This window comes from Chaetodon auriga, chromosome 21 (assembly GCF_051107435.1).
Source record: "Chaetodon auriga isolate fChaAug3 chromosome 21, fChaAug3.hap1, whole genome shotgun sequence".
Lineage (NCBI taxonomy): Eukaryota > Metazoa > Chordata > Actinopteri > Chaetodontiformes > Chaetodontidae > Chaetodon > Chaetodon auriga.
Genome location: NC_135094.1, coordinates 12,355,509 through 12,375,237, shown reverse-complemented (window position 1 = coordinate 12,375,237; position 19,729 = coordinate 12,355,509). Strand labels below are relative to the sequence as shown.

General features: G+C 41.4%; 3 protein-coding genes across 5 annotated transcripts in view; 2 read left to right on the top strand and 1 right to left on the bottom strand.

The window, feature by feature from the left end:
- Positions 1 to 94: 94 nt before the first annotated feature.
- On the top strand, positions 95 to 7,199 carry LOC143340023 (retinol dehydrogenase 12). 2 transcript variants are annotated; one of them, XM_076761609.1, is made up of 7 exons: positions 95 to 256; positions 902 to 1,017; positions 2,953 to 3,108; positions 3,371 to 3,475; positions 4,787 to 4,996; positions 5,744 to 5,936; positions 6,144 to 7,199. In XM_076761609.1, exons 1-7 carry the CDS (start codon positions 246 to 248, stop codon positions 6,244 to 6,246), a joined length of 894 nt encoding a protein of 297 aa, XP_076617724.1. In that variant the 5' UTR covers positions 95 to 245; the 3' UTR covers positions 6,247 to 7,199. The 2 variants fall into 2 exon arrangements, with proteins under 2 accessions (XP_076617724.1, XP_076617725.1); XM_076761610.1 differs by lacking the exon at positions 902 to 1,017 and having other exon boundaries at positions 134 to 256.
- A 1,082-nt stretch (positions 7,200 to 8,281) lies between these two features.
- Positions 8,282 to 10,282, top strand: sec61g (SEC61 translocon subunit gamma). The gene is made up of 4 exons (XM_076721365.1): positions 8,282 to 8,400; positions 8,794 to 8,897; positions 9,062 to 9,164; positions 10,107 to 10,282. The coding sequence occupies exons 2-4, from the start codon at positions 8,804 to 8,806 to the stop codon at positions 10,114 to 10,116; spliced, it is 207 nt and encodes a 68-aa protein (XP_076577480.1). The 5' UTR covers positions 8,282 to 8,400; positions 8,794 to 8,803; the 3' UTR covers positions 10,117 to 10,282.
- A 104-nt stretch (positions 10,283 to 10,386) lies between these two features.
- The window catches only part of tpk1 (thiamin pyrophosphokinase 1), a 59,118-nt gene continuing 49,775 nt past the window's right edge, over positions 10,387 to 19,729 (bottom strand). The window contains exon 9 of one of the 2 annotated variants that reach the window (XM_076721364.1): positions 10,387 to 11,218. In XM_076721364.1, the coding sequence (XP_076577479.1) occupies positions 11,073 to 11,218 (146 nt within the window). In that variant the 3' untranslated portion in view covers positions 10,387 to 11,072. The remainder of the gene's footprint in view (positions 11,219 to 19,729) is intronic. The other variant, XM_076721362.1, reaches the window with a different exon arrangement.

Genomic DNA, 19,729 nt, shown 5'->3' with positions numbered 1-19,729 from the left:
GCAGGAGGCAGCAGGAGCGCCGCCGGCTCCCCATCCTGGTCAACTTGTGAATCAATTATGCGTCAGACTCGCTCCTGATTGGTCCAGCCGGGATATTGTGATGGCAAACGCGACGGGTGGGGGGAGAGATGACAAGCACGAAATCAATTGATCAACTGTTGGGAGGTTCGAAGGAGGTAAATTCATTTCTCGCTGGAAGTCGCTCACCGGTTCCTGAGGCGGAAATTTGTTGCCTCTGAGCAGGAATGAACTGCAGGTAGGACAGAAAATACTCGGTAAGCGCGAAGTGGCCGGCGGTGTTCATGACAGGGAATGTTGGAAATGTTTGGATGGTAACAGCACACCGTGCCACCAGATTTGGCAGAGTAGACCTGTGTGAAAATGTGTCATTTGCGTCGATTTAGACGGTTTTTTCGTTCCTTGGCTGTGAAGATTTATTTTAAAAAAGAACAGTTACAGTCAGTTTGAACTGATGATGATGAAATTAGACTATTTTCATGCAGTGAGGGAATATAAATGCAGATCACCTACTGTGTGTATATACAGGATTTAGCCAACACTGATGTGTGCTTAAACGTGACAAACATCTAAATCTAAATGACGTCTAAATGATTTTTTTTGTGTGAAATTGATGCAATCATCAGTCATCATGTTTGGCATGTTTGATTTTTCTGTTAGCATACTTCCAAATGTCTTCACTTTTGTGGAAAATTCCACAGAGGATCAGGTCTCTGTGTAAACAGACAAAGTAGATTACTGCCAGCAGTGGAAACTTGTCCCCTCACTTATTATGGAAGTGCTATTCATGGGTTTTTCCTTTTATTGATGCTGTACTTGTTGTGTGTTGTGTGTGTGTGTGTGTGTGTGTGTGTGTGTGTGTGTGTGTGTGTGTGCTGTTCAGGAGTGTGTGCTGTAACCGCTGGTCATCTGAGGAGAGGTTAGATGGGAAAACAGTCATCATCACCGGAGCCAACACTGGCATTGGCAAAGAGACGGCCAGGGACCTGGCAAGAAGAGGTGCTGCTCTGTCTTGTCTGTCCAGCTGTGTGTCTGTCTCCACTTGCCTCTGTAGTCAGCATCGATGTGTCTCTGCATTTTCCCTTTTTTCTGCCATTTTCACTAACTTTAAAGTCTACACATTCCACTCTTTCCCCTGGAGGTAAGCCTGGTTTAAAGCTATAAAGCATGACCTTCAGACCTCCACCATAGAATCAGCTTTAATCCTACTTGTATGCATTTTCAGTGTGCTTACATGTTTGGGTGGGAATATCAGACTGGATCAAGTGATTTTCTAACCTCAGCACAGCTTAACCTCTGGCATGTTCCGAGACCAAGACAAATGGCAGGCCGTGAAGAGATTTGAGGCTAAATGAACCAAAATGAGCATCTTGCTTAACACTTTTCTGCAGTCCAAGTGAAAGACAAATGGCACAGATGAAAGGCAAACAAGGCATCAAGGGGACAGAGGGGGCATTGTCAGGGTCTGCTCCCCTCCTGCAGGCAGGCAACAAAGAGAGATGGGAGGGTGCACCCAGCGGTACGCACAGGCACACATGATTCAGTTTGTTCATTCGTCTGCACTTGAAATGCCCTGCGTGGCATCTGCCTCTGCTTTCTAAAAAGAGTGCATTTGTGTTTTCTGACACATTAACAAAAAAAAAACGTGTTGAAGGGCAAGCAGGGATCTTGTTTTTGTCCAATAATGCATGTCAACATTTTCTTTTTCTTTTTTGTAGTGAAATAAATATAAATACAGAACATAGTGAGAGATGAAAAGTGACCAAAAAAAAAGAGGGGACAAAAAGAATAATGGCTGCCGGAGGAGCGTAGTAATGCTTCTGGAGAATTCCCTGACAAAGTACTGTATCACCTTTCAGTAAATGGGATTACGTAATAACGTGATGACAAAGTGATTCCATTTGGAAGGATTGATAACAGAAGGTGGCTCCTTGGGGGCAAAACCAAACAGAATCGAAGCCATTTTAATCATTGCACTTGTTGGTGCGTTTACCATGTTGACAAAGTGTAATGTGCATATCACTCATCCACGTCAAGTGCCAACAGTTAATGTGTGAAATATGAAATGAGGGAGTGCTGTCATAATTACACATTATTGTGTGTGAATATACAGAATGTGATCAGGCTTAGGTCATTATTTGCATACTGACATGATTTATGCGTGCACAACACTGTGTAATCTGTTGGATGATCTGTAGCTTGACACAGTATAACCTTCCATTCTCACTTTGTTTACTATCTTATTTAATTGAGTGAACTTGGCTGCCAGTAAAATGCAGGAACAATTGGGTTTTCTCACGAGGGAATAAGCAGGGGAGAAACAAAGACACTGTGATGGGATGCAGACGCTACGCTCCAACTGATTAATGGCTGTCCTCCTCCATAATTGCTGGGAACTGCAGCTATTTTGTATGTATGTGTACAAAAGTGTGTGTTTGTGTGAGTGTGGGGTGGGGGGGAGGGGTTGTCTGCCTGTTGTTTGCGTGGGCATGCATGTTTGTGTGTGTGTGTGTGTGTGTTAGGGTCCTCGAAGTGAATGAGAATGACACAGTTGAGAGGGTCTTGTGTTCGTGTGAGCGGAGCAGTTTGCTAAATGAGATGCTGAATGAGAGTTTGGAGAACATTACTGGAGGAGGATCAAAAGCACACAGAGGCATTTACGTACTTCCTCCATAATTGACATAGGTAGCTTTGCATGCCTGCAAATGAGCAATGCTTTTGTAGTTTTGAGTTTGGAAAATTTTGAAGGGTTTAAACCTCCCATGTGTAGAATATTTGCCTTAATATATCACTGTGAGCTTTATGTTTAGCACAGTGTGATGGCGTATTCTCATTCAGGAACATGAGGGGGTTGGAGCACACAGAAACAAACTTGTGTGTGGAATGGGGAGAACATGACATCATGATTTGTGACCTGTGGCCCTTGTTTTTTAGGCGCGCGCATCATCATGGCGTGCAGGGACCTGGAGAGGGCCGAGGAAACACGGGCAGAGATTTTAGAAGACACAGGAAATGAGAATGTGGTCATCAGGAAGCTGGATCTGTCTGACACCAAGTCCATCAGAGCGTTTGCAGAAGTCATCAACAAAGGTTGGTAACTAATGTGCTTCACGTATTGTACGCGTGGTTTCTTTCAATACGCTCCTGAAACGGTGATGGGTTTCCTGAAATAGGACACAAAGGCAGTTGTCCATCAAAGGCACAGTTGGTGGTTTGATCCTGGGCTCCACCTGTCCACATGAACTGGAGACACACTGGACTCCAATTTTCTTTGTAATTACTAACTCTTTGTGTGTGTGTGTGTGTGTGTGTGTGTGTGTGTGTGTGTGTGTGTGTTGGATGTTCTTTTCAGAGGAGAAGCAAGTGAATATCCTGATAAACAATGCAGGCATCATGATGTGTCCCTACTCCAAGACCGCTGATGGGTTTGAAATGCAGTTAGGGGTCAATCATTTGGGTGAGTCACACAGGAAGTTGGAGTGTCTACCTTGATTTGAAATTTCATGTCCGTGTACACTTTTGGAGAATCTGTCGACCAATCATAAAATGCAGTGAAGTGGTTTAGTAATAGAGAGACTTTAGACTTTATCTGCTCACTGTTGGTAATAAATGTAACAGCTGGTAGTCACATCTTTGAGTGATTTAATGATGCAGTTGCATTGTGATAGATGGGATTTTCCTGCTTAAAAGAAGAAGGTAAAAATACTGTTTTTCCATATCATTGGCTGTTCACACACTGTGCAACACATGTACAACCAATCTGACCAACATATCAGCCAAGAAACTGAACCAGAGTTACTGTTTTCCTCAAGCTGTCACTGCTTTCTCTGCATTGGACCTTGGCTTCCTTCCAGATGATTTGTTCCTTGGTGGTATTTTTGTCACAGGCTGACAGAGAGAAGAACACTCTGTACTCGAACTTGGTCGCCCACGCACATAAGCACACACACACATACGCACACACGTATGTGAACACATACCTGCACATCCACCCTTTACATGTGTACATGTGCTGGTTAGATCAACAGTAAAATAGGAAATGGAGAACAATAGGGAGGGAAGCAAAACTGCTCACATCACATCTTTAAGTGTCCTTCTCAGAGTTCACAAACAAACACAGCAAACAGTATAAGGCGTCTTAATAGCGCCTTGTTGGCACAGCCACTGGTTCGCTTACCTCTGCAGCAGCTCCAGCTGTCACAGGGCTCTGTGTAAAGTCCTTTTTGATGAAAACGTATGTTTTTTGGGGTGCTTCATGAGTTGTTTGTGTTTTCTGGCTGGCAGCATGACATGGGTTCCCTCACATTTAGAAATGATTTAAAATGACAGAGTATACATTTGGGAAAAATATCAACTGCCAAAAGACAACTTATTTTCTATATCTGCCTTTCAGCGTATCAATATTCATACTGCTGTCTGTGCTGTGCATATCTGTCCTTTAGTGTATATGCCGTGTCACATCCAGCTGTTTATTCTCTCGCTCGTCCACCTGCATTATATGTTTCCATTTACACCTGAAATGTAACTACTGCACTTTTGTTATTCTGTATATCTTAGTGTAATCATTTGTCTCTGTTCATACTCTTAATACTATTCGTATCATATTTATTTTAGATTATTCACATATACCTCTCATTGTATCTCTATACACATACATTAATCTGCACTTAACGGCTTTTTTACACTTCTGTTAGATGCTAAACTGCATTTTACTGCCTCAATATTCACACTATGACACTGAACATGTGCGTCACATGACTTTCCACAGGTCACTTCCTGTTGACTTTTCTGCTTTTGGACCTCATCAGACGTTCAGCTCCTGCTCGTATTGTCGTCGTTTCATCGGTGGCCCACACCTGGACCGGGCTTCGACTGGATGACATCAACAGCGAGAGAAGTTACGATACCATGAAGGCCTACGGGCAGAGCAAGCTGGCTAACGTGCTCTTTGCACGCTCACTTGCCAAACGGTTGCAAGGTGCGATGGTCACGTTTTCAAGGAATGCATCCATAAGCACATGCTGCAAACAGTGGATGACAGAAAAATTTACTTTATTACAGATTTGAAATTTGATTTACATCAAAAAAGGTGTCTGGCTTAGAGGCTTGATGGCTAACTTCTAAAGGGAGAATTTATTTATAGTAGATGGAGAGACAGAAGCTTTGTGGCTCTTGCTAAGAAAGGTGAATCAGAAGCAGCAGTGTATTCAGTTTTATGTAAGACTGATGTAAGCAAGCATACTAATTGGAAATTGGATTACTTGCATAAGTGTTTGTCCTTATTTAACTCTCTTTTCTGTCTCCGAAGAAGTGCGTAATTGCTGGACGTATGAATCAGATTTTCACTGGAAATGAGACATTTTGTAATTGCTGTCCATTGGTATTTTTGTCATCTTGCTTAATGGCCGAGAACGGAGAAATGACTTTAATATGACAACATCTGGAGTCTAGCTATTAAAACTCTGTCTCTCTTTTAACTCAGAAACAAACAGAAGAAGGGAAAGAACAAAATGAAATTAAAATGCAAATACTTTGGATAACATGGCTGTTTTTTTTACTTTAATTTACACTTTACTCCATCTCTCTACAGCTACTGTTTGAAAAATAACATACTTTGCACAGAAATATGTGTAAATTGTATGCAAAATCATAGCAGAGCATGTGTTAACATGACTATACAGTATGTGTGAAGGTGACTGCTTTGGTGCCTGTATGCATGTTGCAGGTACCGGGGTGAGCGTGTTCTCCCTGCACCCGGGGGTGGTGCAGTCTGACCTGTGGAGGCACCAGCACCAGTGTATCCAAGTAGCAGTGAAGATCTTTAGGATTTTCACCAAGACGACAGTGGAGGGGGCACAGACCACCATCTACTGTGCTGTGGAGCCACACCTGGACAGCCAGAGTGGAGGGTACTTCAGGTACACGCAGCATTTCAGCCAGCCTAGAATTGGTTACACAAGAGCTTTCAGAGTGCCTGCTTCATGCTGCTCAGTAACTACCTGCCGGTTAACAAAAGGGTGTGCTGTATGCAGCTGAGGGGTAACTATTTTTATCCCTGTTGAACACTTATTCAAATGCACCACATAGTGTGTTAATGGCAGTTCTTTCTCCCCATGTATGCTCAGTGACTGCGCTCCTGCAAGGTGCTCAAGGATTGCTTCTGATGATGACTTGGCCCAAAAACTGTGGGAGGTCAGCTGCAACATGCTTGGCATCACCTGGCAGTGAATAGCAGCAAATGAACTGCAGTGAAGGACGTAGTTTCATAGAGGTATTAATGTTGCTGTTACTGTTGTGAAAAACATGTATTTTGTGACTCAAAGGACAAGACCGGACAAAAGAGTGGATCACTACCAAGAGGTCCTTTATTTTATGAAATATCGAAATGAATCCTATGTTTTAGTCAGACTGTATTTATCAAACAAGACTTCGATATGTTTTGTAGAATGTTGAAGAAATGCTTTTGAACTGTCTTTTTACTGTACTTCATTGTGTAGTCTGGTTTTTATTTTTGTATCCAGGGTGCAGATGCTGTTCTATCTTCTTCGCTTACAAAGACGTTAGCTAGCACGATCTTGCTTTGGATGAAAATGGTGTGGTTTGTCAAAGTTGCCCTTACGTGCTCCTTGCAATCTCTTAGTTTATAAGTCCCCAGGGTGGCAGTGGGGTGGGTCTCAGCACTGATGAGAACAATTCGACCCTGGACAGCCTCCAACAGCCTTTTTTCAAAGTGACATTTGAATGAAATACTGTACATTGGGGCACACGTACTGTGGTTGACAGTTAAAGCACTTAGATGACAGTTAATATGAAGTGGGTCCTGTCCTTCTCTAGCACTTAAAGTATCAGAATTTATTGATCAGTAAAACATGAGCCATTGGTCTTCTTTTTTATTTCATTGAACTGTTTGACTGTACAGTCTTGTATCATGCAATCATCACTTTCAGATGCTTCTTGTCAGCTGAGGAAGGACTAAATGTAATGTTTTCTGTTTTGTGGCTGTACTGAGGTAATGCAGTTACCTCAATATATTGAAATCATAATTACATTATGATTGTAATCATAATACAATTACATGTGTTAGCATGTTACGGCTTCAGCCTTTGAAATTGGGAATATGTTAATGTGACAACATGTGCATAATGTAAAAATTAAACCTGTTGGACTGGAAAACATTTTGCAAAGTTCTGCTTGTTGGTGGTTGGTGTGTATGTGAGTTCTGAGTGTATATACAGCTGGTTTGACCTTTTTGGGTGCAGTAACATATGAAAATTGGGATGAATTTCACCTCTGGGAGTTGCGACCCAAACAGATGACTAAATTTCAATGTGACTTACTCCATGGTCTATTCACGAAAGTGACAAACACCAAAAGTACGGTTTGAATCCTGCTACCTGTAGCAGAGTACTTTTTAGTATTAGTCACTATTTTGCTAATTGATTAAGGCACCAGTAGGGATGGAAAAAGTCTACATTGCAGTGGACTGCAGCACATGAACTTGTCTTTTGCTGGACATGAGTATTACTGTGATTGTGGAATGTTTTCAAACCACAGAACCAGAGTAATAGAGAAGAAAGATTATGAGAAAATGCCACCATTCTGTTAAGAAACTACGTCCTAATCTAATTCACATGAGGGAGTATTTAAGACTAAAGGAATGTGGAATGAGCAGGAGGAATGGCTACAACAAGTCCAGGACCAATGTGCCCTCAAAGCATGGTGTGTATTATGATTTATACATTATTTGGGATTACACTAGCCAAATAACAATATCCCATCAGTCAGCTGTCCTGTTTCCAGGAATGTCTGCTAGTGTATTAAAATGTTTTTACTTTATTCTAATAAACTGATCATAAACTATTCCTGTGCTGTAGATGTAAGAACAAGAAGAGCAAACATAGTGCCATATAATTACATTATTATAAGTATTATTAGATTATTGAATTATAAAGATGGCAAACAAAGGAGCAGTAAATAATATAGTGTAACATTCATTAGAAATACTACAGTGTGTGGGAAAAGGGAGGGGAAAGGTCAGTAACCTTTGAAGTCTTAAAACCAATTTAGGTTTCAAGTGATGTTTTGCAGCCTAATTAAACAGGGCTGGTGGAAAAAGCCGGATATAATTAAGAAAGTGAGCGAACTGGGGTTAACCCATGTAACTATTGCTGTAATCAAAGCTGGCCGCCGGTCTCTGTATTACTACCGCCTAGCCTGTAGGTGGCAGTGTGGACAAGAACTCGTGCTCAAACAAAGACCCAATCAGGATCATGCGCATGCGCGTCTAAAGTCAACGTCAGCTCTTCTCGACGAAGAAGCTGCCTGAAAGCTACGTGGCCGTCATTCTTCCGACTGTCTTCTCATCTAACACGACAGATACAGGTAAACTAGGTGCTATTTTATTAAACGTTACTGTATATTTTTAGATATATGTAACTCACTAAGTCGCTTGAGGCCTTTTAGACTTTCATTTGTTTTATTTATTGGTTTTTCGGCTAACCTAACGTTACATCGACCTCATAGACTTTCTGACGTTAACGTTAGCTAGCAAGGATGAGTTTGCTAACATGGCTAACTTAAAAACGCATTTTTCAGTAACAAGAACACATATATTTCAATGTACAGGGTAATATGTGATGGAAAATAGATGATGTACGGTATATTAAGAATTTTAACGTTGTGGGGGTCATAAAAGGCTCAGGCTGCTGAAGTCAACGTCAGCACTGAAAGCAGTCCAAGCTTTAACACTGATTCTGTTTTTGATTTTGACCGCAGCACAAACACCATGGATCAGGTTATGCAGTTTGTTGAGCCCAGCCGGCAGTTCGTCAAAGACTCCATCAGGCTCGTAAAGAGATGCACAAAACCTGACAGAAAAGGTATGTTCGCCCTTTCATTTAGCGCAGTCTTTGTTGTGCTGGCAGCGGCGTCTCACCTCAGTTTCAATCCCAGTTTCAATCCTGAGCTGCTCGGCGAACACATTTGGGATCCGATTAGTAATTTTTTTTTGGGTTTTGTGACATTTATGTGTGTCTTCCTTCAGAATTCCAGAAGATTGCCATGGCCACAGCGATTGGGTTTGCCATTATGGGTTTCATTGGTTTCTTCGTCAAACTCATTCACATCCCCATCAACAACATCATTGTGTAAGTAGGAGTAAAACAACATATTTACACGGTAAACTGCATCGTGCAGTTGGTGTGTGTTTTATTATTACTACTGATTTTTTTTCAGGGTTAAGAAAATGCTTCAAGTGTTGTTAATGACAAATTATGAGTAACAGTGAAGAGGTGGTTCAGGAGACTTGATGAGATCCTGTTTGTCCCTGATCTATCCAGCAAAGCACTGTCTAAACATTTCATCTCAGTCTGTCTGGTATCAGTGATGAGTAACCCTAACTGTACCCACTCCCTATTCCTGATCAGCTGCTGTATTGTCCCTTTCTACTCACTGCAAAGGTGTATAAATAACATTTGAATGCAGGAATTCACTGAAAGGTGTTAGAATGTCTGTCCCTCTGTGGGCCGCAGCATGCCAAGTATATTCAGTTTCTAACTCTCAATAGAAAGATCACATTCTTGCAAAAGACTGATGCAAAGATGTGTTTTATTATATAAATGATACAATAGAGTTGGTCCTTGAATAACTAAGTTAAGGATCAAAAATTCTAAATTTACCATATTACTAAATGGCCATTAATAACCACTTGTTAATTGAGTAATTAGGTTTTATCATTCCACAAAAGACATGAGTTAAAAAAAAAAAGGCAGTCACACTGGTAGCACTCGAGGTTTTATTTTTTGTGCGCAGTAGGAGATGACATTCAAATACCATTCATTTAGGATGTTGTCATAATAGTCAGAATACACAGTATCCCAAAGTGCAGAAGTTGGATTGTCTGTTTTTTGGAAGAAAATGGTGATACTGATATACAATATCATTGTCTTGTATGGAGAAGCTTTCTTGAGCAGTGATTCATTTGTTTGCTCTGTTATTCAAACTGAATATTATAGTCAAACATGGCTGTTTGTGTACCATCTGGATTTCTCCAATCACTAACACCGCCTGTCTTTCTTTTGTTTCTCTAGTGGTGGTTAAATCCTGGTCAAGCAAAAACACAAACTTCAATACCCGGGGACAGGAGACGGTGACAAGACATGTATTATTGGGCTGGTGTGATTGTGGACTGAAGGGATGGCATTTTTACATTCTGTGCACAACATTTCTATTTTCGCTGTGTAAATAAAACAAATGGAAACCCAGACTGATCTGTGCTCACTACAGCATGTAAGCATTTTTTTTTTACCTTGTTAAACTTTCAAAAGTACAGTACTAAACTCTCAAGAAAAGGCACAAATACTTTGAAGTTGGGTGAACAGTGTTTTCCACAGTACTGAACAGGTGCGGTTAATATAGCGGCTACAGGAGAACAGTGGAGAAGGAGCACTGATGTCAAAGGCACATACTGTAGGCTGTGATATAAAGCTGATACCTGCACACATTTAAAGGAAGATGTACACTAGGCATAGTTGTCTTGTGATTGTCTGCAATATGCTCTCAGTCCTTACCTGAGAGTTGTCTGATATCACAATGTTTTAATGAAGGGAAGCGGATATTGGCATGGAGTAAGGCTTGGATTCTGGTTGCATAACGTGCATATACATAAGGAGGGATTCATTTCTGTAAGGTTCATTTTGACTAAGATGTATGGTGAAGAAGCACATCCAAGTGATGTATAAAACCTAAATGTTACAAGTTTTAAAAGAATACAGTAGACAGACATATATCCTTGTCAAGGGTGGCCACGGGGGGATAAAACTAAAAACCATAATCAGCTCTTTTAGTCAGTTTTGAATTTTCATATGTTCCAACAAAGCTGCCAAAGTCTCCATTATCATTCATGGAAACACTTCAGTGATTTTTGGCCACGTATAATAGTGCTTTCAATGTTTTTTTTTTTTTTTTTTTCTTACATCTTACTGTCCAAAACATATAAAACTATGAAGTTTGTTATGGCACAGCTCCAGAAAAGTAGTTGCATCTGATTTTCTCCGTCAGTCCCCGTTCTTGCGGATCCCCATGCTCCAGAGCAGAGGCTGGTCTGTTGTCACGGTTACAGGCTTCCTGGGATTTCCAGGGTCAACGGGTTCATAGGTGTTGGAGGTGCTTACAAGCTTCCCAAACTGCAGGAGCTGGTTATCTGGACAGGAGACAAGATGTATCATTAAATGCAGCAGTAATTAGGACCTAGTGAGTGATATCACATTTAATGGCTACTTTAAATAGCCAAGTTCAATTATTCAGTGAGTTAAAAGTGGATAATTAGTTTTCAGTGTGACTAGTTGTCTTATAATCATGCACACTACCGTCTGTACTTTCCGCTGTTTGACTTATAATAATGCAGCTGTGTGTCAAGGTCTTATTGGAGAGGATGTGGTCGGGAGCAGGGAGGGAGGCGAGGTGGTCCGCATGACTTTGCTTCATGTCTGACCAAAGAAATTTGGACCTGGCAAAGCGGACTGAGGCCAAGCAGGGTTCACAGCCAAAACCACACACATTCACAAAGGCTATTATGCTAAAGCCACTGAGCATACTCCCACTTTGAGGTTGCTGAAGTGCTAACAAATCCTCTCAGAGAGAACCCTTCAGCTGTCACTAACAGGAAAGGTGACCACTGAGGTGAACGAGCCACACGAGGCTTTTTGTTTAGCATCCTTTATAATGATAAGAAGGAGAATGAACTCTTCAAGGAGAGCCGCTTTTTAGATACACTTTTCAACCACTTGACGATCTCAAATGTGCAGTTTACCACAAAAAAAGTTTCTGTGATCTCTATTGGTGCTCTGCTCAGACTGAGGGATATAATTGGTTCACTCTCAGTTGAACAATTCCAAAATGCAAAGAGGTGTGGCGATATCCTTTCCTTTTTTTTTATAAAGCTGAATATAACTCCAACAGTTGAGCTGAAAGTGACTTTACTGAGCTGAACCATTTAGACACGAGAGAGTACCTGGACAACACTGACATCGAGTGGTCAAACCAGGAAGCTCAGCGGTATCAGGAGTGAAGGGGCATCAAATTCTACCAGTTTAAGTCTGTGAGTGGTAAGACGCAAGTCAGTAGTCCATTTATCACCAGTTACCTGAAATAAATAAGCAATTGGACCCCGACCAGGCTTTATGATATAAAAACTTATAAACCTCTAAACAACTAAACAAATTATTGGCTGTAACTCTGGTAAATACAGGACATTAAAGTCTGAACTTAGTCATGCAAAACAAAAACTCTTCCAGGAACACAACAAACCACCGACTGTGCTCCAACAGGCCCAAATGGCACAAACACAAACCTGCATTAACAGTTACATTTATTCACGCAGCATTTGCTATGAATAAGCTGAGCTGACAAACGTCCTGAGAGTGGAGCTGTTGAATCGTGTCTAATGTGCAAAGGGCAAGCTCACCTCAGGAGATGTGTACCTGGGGCTTTCCATTATTCATTGGCTATTATCTGCGCCTATGTTCTCCCAATCTGCACCAAATGAAATAACACAATATTCCTGGCTGAATTTATGAACCTACAGGTCAGCAGAAATCTCATTCCGCTGCTTTTGGCCCTAATTCAGAGAGTTTTTTTTTTCCTCGCCTGTTTATGTCTTCTTTTTAGTCTCTAAGGCACTCTATAACTTAGCTTTAAAACTCAGGCTGCTGTGAGCATTGACTACACTTTTTTAGCCATCTTGATCTAATTATCTGCTTTGCCTGCTTGGTGTCAGTGGGCCATGCGCAGTGTTTGAAAGTGAGTTTGAAGATTAGTGCTTTGTGTGGCACAAACCACAGCAGCACCAAGGTGTGCCAGATGAGCCTTTGTTTCTACCTGTCAATCATTTCCACCCCATTAATAACTCTATTTTACGTGCTTTTGTGGGAATAACATCGCCATCTGCTCTTGTGAATACATTGTGCTCGGACGAATCACCATAAAAAGCACCAATTTGTAACTTTTCACACGACAGCGCAGATAACAGAGCATGCATCGACAGTACGGTTCTACATCCTTACATAATGCTACTCTGTGCAGGGCAGTTTACCTGCATTTCTATATATAAAACATGTATAATTCAAATGTGTGAAGTTTATCCGCAAACTCTGAATTAGATATCAAAAGTACTGCTTTTAGCAAAAAATCTAAATTAATCATTAAGCTGCAAGACCAGGAGCATTTAAAGGGACAATTTTCCTCCAGTCTTAGAAAATTGGGTGCTAATGCAACTGTGGTGCATCACCAGTGCAAAACATCTTTGTACCTACTTGGTACAAAAGTAAGTTTTTGTGGGCATTATAAATGTTGGTATTACAAATTCATCTTTTCTGTGTATAGGTAACTTCAAAACAGTACAAATTCTACTCTCTTGTGAAGATTAAGGAGGCTAATTAATCATACAGCCTGATTCCCCCTCAAACAATGTATAGTATATTGCACGCTATTAACCCAAACCAACACCTGATAACTGCATTTCAACATCCTCTGGAAGAGAAGAGCATTAAAAAAAAACAAGGACTTTATGAATATGCAAAAATAATTGTGGGGCAATCACTTCATACAAAGCGAAAAAAAAAATGAACACAAAGGAACAAAGACAGGAGAGAATGAAGCAAATCATTTGTCCACAGGCGCCTGTACGCATATCAAAAAGGCACCAAAAAAAACCCCTATTCTGCTTCAAAGACTGCCACACAAGCATGGTATTAGACCAGTGTGACTCAAAACAGGGAGGAAAATAAGCTGTACGTGAAGTCAGGGTACTTAATAATTGAGTGAGTACAGAGCCCCAGTCACTATGCTACGGGTGTATGAGAATAATTTCCGACTGTGTTAAAGTGCTGGCCTGAAGTTTTCACTCTGCAGGGTAATGTGTTTCCGCCAGGTTTACACCAGCAGAGCCGCGAGGGTTACCGAAGAGCTGGAAAAATACACCACAGTCAAGGAGAGCTTTGTGTCATGTGAGAGCGAGCATGCATGCTTTTACGGCTCTCTTCGGGAGGATCAAAAAGTCAGAAAGATAAACAAGGATTTCCATGTGGACTCTCGTGAAAACTGTGAATTTTAATCTCAGCTGGCTTCTAATGATGGGCAAAATGGCGCTATGTGAATTGTTTATGTGATTTTCTGTCGACGCTGGGACAGATTTCTGAATTTGTGCTTGTGTCTGTGCTCTGGCTTAGTTGGACAAAGGTGATGTCACATGTGTCTGTGCATCAATCAGACCTAAGCAATATTTTCAGCAAAATGTGATAACAGTTGTTGGGTAGTTTGTTTATGCTGCAAGGCCACTATCAATCAAATCTCATCAAGCCTTATTTAGCCATGAATATTTAATGTTATATGTGAGATCTGAATCTAAGTTTTTCAGCCGAGCTTGAAGGTCTTTGTGTGAGGATTAAACTAAGGTTACAATAGGTCTACAGGAAATCAATGGAATTTAGTAAGGACTATAACAGTGATTGACAAAAGCATATAGATACAAGTAGCTTCTTCAAAGTCACCAGGGTGCCACAAATGCTGGGTCCCTCAGAAGGCTGTCAAGGCTCCACAGGGAAGCAATTATCATTAAATTTCTACCTCAGCACACAGTGATTATACTAAAATCACATTCCAAAAAACATGAGACACTCGTCTAAAATGGGAATAAAAACTGAATGCAATTATTTACAAATGCAATCACCTGTTACCAATGAACCTGTTTACCTGTGGAGTGTTACAAACAGGTGTTTTTGGAGCATTTCCCAGTCTTTAATTGCTCCTGTCCCAATTTGTCGTTGTCTAGTAGATGTGTCATACACCAACTTCACCACAACAAATTCCTCGTATGTGTAAAATCGTACTTGGCAATAAAGCTTTTTCTGATTCTGATTCTGATTGTTTGAAACGTGTTGCTGCATCAAATTCACAATAAGCATAAATTTACAAAAATCAATGAAACTGATGAGGTCAAACATTAATATATTGTCTTTGTACTGTTTCCAGTTGAGTATGCGTCAAAAACATTCATTTTTACACAGCATCCCAACTTCTTGGGAGTCGGCACTGTATTACCAAAAAATCTCTGTTCTCAGGGGTAAAAAGTGACGGCTGGTGTAACTAACAAAACCACCACCAGAGGCAGCAGAGCACTACAACAGGAAGCATTAGTCATACAGAACAGGATGTCATAGTGGCACCTACATTTCCCAACACATTTCTGTCTGCCTCTCTTACACACATCTATTTACAACACGCACACAAACGCACACACGTGTGTGTGCGTGCATGCATGCACACTCTTTAGCAAGCACAAAAGGCTTTCAGATGGCTTCATTAGTAATCCCCTCCTCAAAGCTGATACTGATCAATAACGGCCCCCGTTGCAGAGGGGACCGAAATGAGCGTCGCACCCTCCAGTGATAACAATGGAGATGTTTGCTGCCTGTAATTGCATTTCCAGCGCCACAGCCGAAAGGGTCCGTCAGCTGTAAGTAGACCGTATTTACACAACAAATTACCCAGGAGAGAGGGTGGGCGAGGAGACGAGAGACTCACAGACACTCACACTGCAGTGGGCAGGTAGAGAGGGGAATTATGGGTTTTAGGGTCCCGTTTTTGAAAGGGAGAGGGGACTGGTGCTGCTCTATTTTCGCCTCACAGTGTTTTTTTGTGCACACGGGTTCTCCAATGACATGTTAAAGGTGCCACATGAAGGATTTCTAAGCACTGAAACACTGATGCCAAATTATCTGCATTATCCTGGTGCGCTGTAATCATAAATGGGGCCACAGTCAAGGGAAGTGGTCTCTAAAGCTGCCACTTATGTTCATATCTTAAAAAAATTACTTTGCTTTACTGTACACGCTGCACCTAAACCTGACTAATCACTTGTCATGTAAGATGAAGATGTTAATTGACTGGAAAATATGACACATCACACCTTTAAACACTGAACATGTCACTGCGATCCCAGGCACTCCAACACTAACACACAGGTCGTCTTCTTTTCCCACATTATCCGAATGCGTTTAGCGTCAAACACCTGTCCCCCTGTTAACATGACCTGTCATCGAGAGGCAAATTGAGCTCGTTCAGGCGGATTTTAGATCCTCCACTCCTTTCCACCAGCGTGCTATCAAATTTCAAAACGCTCCACAGTTCGAGTGAGGAAATCATTTTCTATAAATCATGTTTGTTCAAGACTGAGCTGTCCGGTTTCTAAAATGTGCTGAATGCATGACTTTATGTCTGTTTCTGCCATTCTTCTGCCACCTTCAGAATCCAGCGATACATCACTGAAGTAAACATGTAAAGAATCTACTTGTTTAAGGTAATACAAGAGAGTAATAACAGAGAGAGAGATGCTTATTACTGTCCAAGGCTGATCTGAGGCCTGCTTCGCCTTCGAGCCACCTAATAATATAGAGGAATAAACAGCTAAGCTTTCATAAACCTGAAATGAATGAATTATAAGCTCACGCTTGGATGAAGTTGATACTCCGGTTTATGCACAACTGATGCGATTCAGCCAAGTTAAATGCAACTCCAACAGAACGCATGGAAGTCCTGATTTGTACTTTTTCAGTTTCCTGCTTGGGCCATTCAAATGCAAAACTACATCAGAGCCTCTTAGAGTTTTGCTTGTACAGCTGATTCAAATCCTTTGGAGTGCGGACAACGATCGCACTCCATGAAAAACAAAAACTCAATGGATATTATATAAAATGTACAAGTGCTTCCAATTTTAGTTGCGGTTATACAACAAACAGTAACAATGATCTGAAAAATCGAGGCTAAGGCTTGGTGCGCTGTGCATATTCCATCGGCCTGTAATTTCAGCACAGTGCAGCGTCCTTCATTTTCTCTACCTGACATTCTCCTTACATTTAAGGCTATTTATTGGCCATGACATGAGCCAAGGTGTGCACTAGCACTGTTAGCACCATCTGCTGTGCAATGATAGCCGCTTCCATTAAATGTTTATGATGGCACTGCTGGGTTTGTCTAAGAGTGTGAGGTGACAAACACCGTTCTGGCTTAAGTTGACCTTCAGATAAGAAAAACTCGTCTCTGCTGGGAATGTGGTATCAGTCAGCCGAGAGACGAAAGTGCAAACAGACGGGCGAGCAAATTGTATATTTTGATATTAGAGGGCGATTGTGGGGACATGTTATTGTTCATGTGTTTTTCTCGATGGAGGAGTGGAGTAGATAAATTGATAGCGCTGATGTGTTTGTGCAAATTAATATCCTGTCATGAATACTTGAGTTTGCTGTGTGTATGTGTGTGCGTGTATTTCCACACATAAGGTTATAGCGGGTGCATATTTGGTCCAAAACGCGTGATTGTGCCTGTGCATGTGTGCACTCCTCCTCTGCCTCCTTGCTAGTCTGCAGCTCCACTGGGGGTACTAGCAGCAGTTCACATCAGCCTGCTCTTCATTCCCCCTATGCCCCCCGTGTGTGATGTGCACAGCGTCAGAAATCTACAGATCCATAAATAAAACCATAAAACAGCAGTTTTCCCTCCCGCTGCCACACTGCACCACTACAGAATACATACACTTTTCATTTCCCCTCTCCAGGACCTTGGTGAGTGGGAGCGAAGGAGAGAGGGAGGAAATGAGATGGAAGAGAGAAGAGTTAGGAGAGGGAAAGGGGGGGTAGAAGGGCAGAGTGGCGGCATCACAATGTGGAAAGGTGTAGGAGACGAAGAGAGTGAGGGGGAACATGTGTAGAAAGGGATATGAAAGGAAAAGCAAGATAAAAGGGAGAATAGATTCATTTGCTTAGACTGAATCCTTGAAAGAATGAGACGAAAACACAAGGCGAGAGTAAGGACAGATAAACATAGGCAGGGGGAGAAGAAAAGAGATATGAAAAGAAAAGGAGAAGGTCAGGGTGCGTGTTTGCATCTCGAGAAACAGAAGGAAAAGGAGAGATCTTACAGTAAAGATGTCTGCCTCTGGCAGGGACACTGGGTAAGACCTCACTGAACCAAGTTTGTCAGACACATCTATCTGTGTGACTACAAGATAAAGTACATTTCTTTACCCTCCTTTGAAAACAATCCTTTCCAGTATTTAGCACGCCTCCTGCATACTGAAATCTCAGGCTGCACACATTGCTAAAGGCTCGAGCTGCGGTGCTTCATCTCGCCAGCTAAAGCCAAACTTTAAAGGCAGTCCTGTCAACATATTCTCGGATTTATCGTTTCTGAATTCATATCAAAATGTTTCTCCCCCCGCTGTTTCGCAGCTACAGAATGGAATCCAAATGCCCCGTCTATTTTTCTAATGAGGCTGTTGTGTCTTCTTGGAGAGTTTGAGCCAGACATCACAGCACAAAACCTCACTTAAAACTTCAAGACAAAGAAAATCCCTGCTGCTTTCCCCAATAGAGTGTGTATTAGTCATGTAATTTCGAAGGATTTTTTCCCACTTAAGGCAAAGAGGCCATTGGAAAGGTTGTTTATGAACTATTTTCACAGGTAGGTCAAAGATCAAGGGCAGGTATAGAAAAGTGACCGTGAAGCCGTGAAGCTGCTTTGAGACGTTACCAAATGGACTTAATTGGACTGACTCTGTTTGACTAATGAGTATTGGCTAATTAGACTACATGCTACTCACACTGCATGTCTAAATCATCAAAATATTGTGCCTCTGTAATCTTCATGTTCAGAGTGTAACTGAAAATATGGAACATGTAGTGAAGTCCTTATTAAAACACAATCTCATTTGCATGCCGATGTGTTTGTGAAGGCTCACATTTCATAAACAGCATGCTCTCATTAACAGTGAGGGCAAGCTTTCTAATCTTGCCCAAAGTTTACTTTTAATTAAGATTTCTCAATTGCTGCAGACTTCGCCGCCGAAACCCATCTGTGTTCACGTGTTTGCTTTTTATCAAACTCTGCACCTGTGTTGGATTTGTGCGCGTGTGTCTATGAGTCTTCTGATGCGCCACTTCATGGGTTGATGTTTGTGTTCACAGGCGCCGTTGCCTTGAAATGTTGCACATGTCCCTGTGTCTTTGTGCAGCCATGGGAGAATGAGTTAAGAAAGCCCATCTGGTGTGTCATTTGAAGGAGCTTTACCTTTCTGATAACGCGCTGTTTGGAATAATGTGTGAGCGTATATTAAATGCAAATGTTAAGTGTGATATGGAGGGGCTGGAGACAGGGAGAGAAAATGCCTGTGGGTACATGAATGCACAGATGGAAAACATGCTAATCCTAATCCTTTTTGACATTAACTCGATTGAAAACAGCACAAAGACAATATATTTAATGTCTGAGCTCATCAGCTTCATTGATTTTTGTAAATATATGTTTATTATGAATTTGATGCCAGCAAAAAAAAAAAAACCCACCTGTTTGGAACATTCCACAGGTAAGCAGGTTCACTGGTAACAGGTGATAGCATAGTGATTGGGTATGAAAGGGGCATCCTGGGAAGGCTCAGCTGTTCACAAGCGAGGATGGAGCGAGGTTCACCACTTTGTGAACACATGATTGGATAAAGGATGTTACTACATGGACACTTTGTAAAACTTTTACACAGCGTCCCAACTTTTTGGTTATATGTCACAATATTGCCATTATATTAATTCAATCCCTGACTCTAGTGTGCATGTGTGCGTGTTTCATTTAGGCTTTGTGTGAGTTTGTGTACGAGTGTCTGATGCTT

Coding starts and splice junctions, on each gene's coding strand:
- LOC143340023 (XM_076761609.1), top strand. Junction 3,476..4,786: donor GTTAGGGGTCAATCATTTGG/GTGAGTCACACA, acceptor GACTTTCCACAG/GTCACTTCCTGTTGACTTTT. Junction 5,937..6,143: donor CAGAGTGGAGGGTACTTCAG/GTACACGCAGCA, acceptor ATGTATGCTCAG/TGACTGCGCTCCTGCAAGGT.
- sec61g (XM_076721365.1), top strand. CDS start 8,804: ATGGATCAGGTTATGCAGTTTGTTGAGCCCAGCCGGCAGTTCGTCAAA. Junction 8,898..9,061: donor CACAAAACCTGACAGAAAAG/GTATGTTCGCCC, acceptor GTCTTCCTTCAG/AATTCCAGAAGATTGCCATG.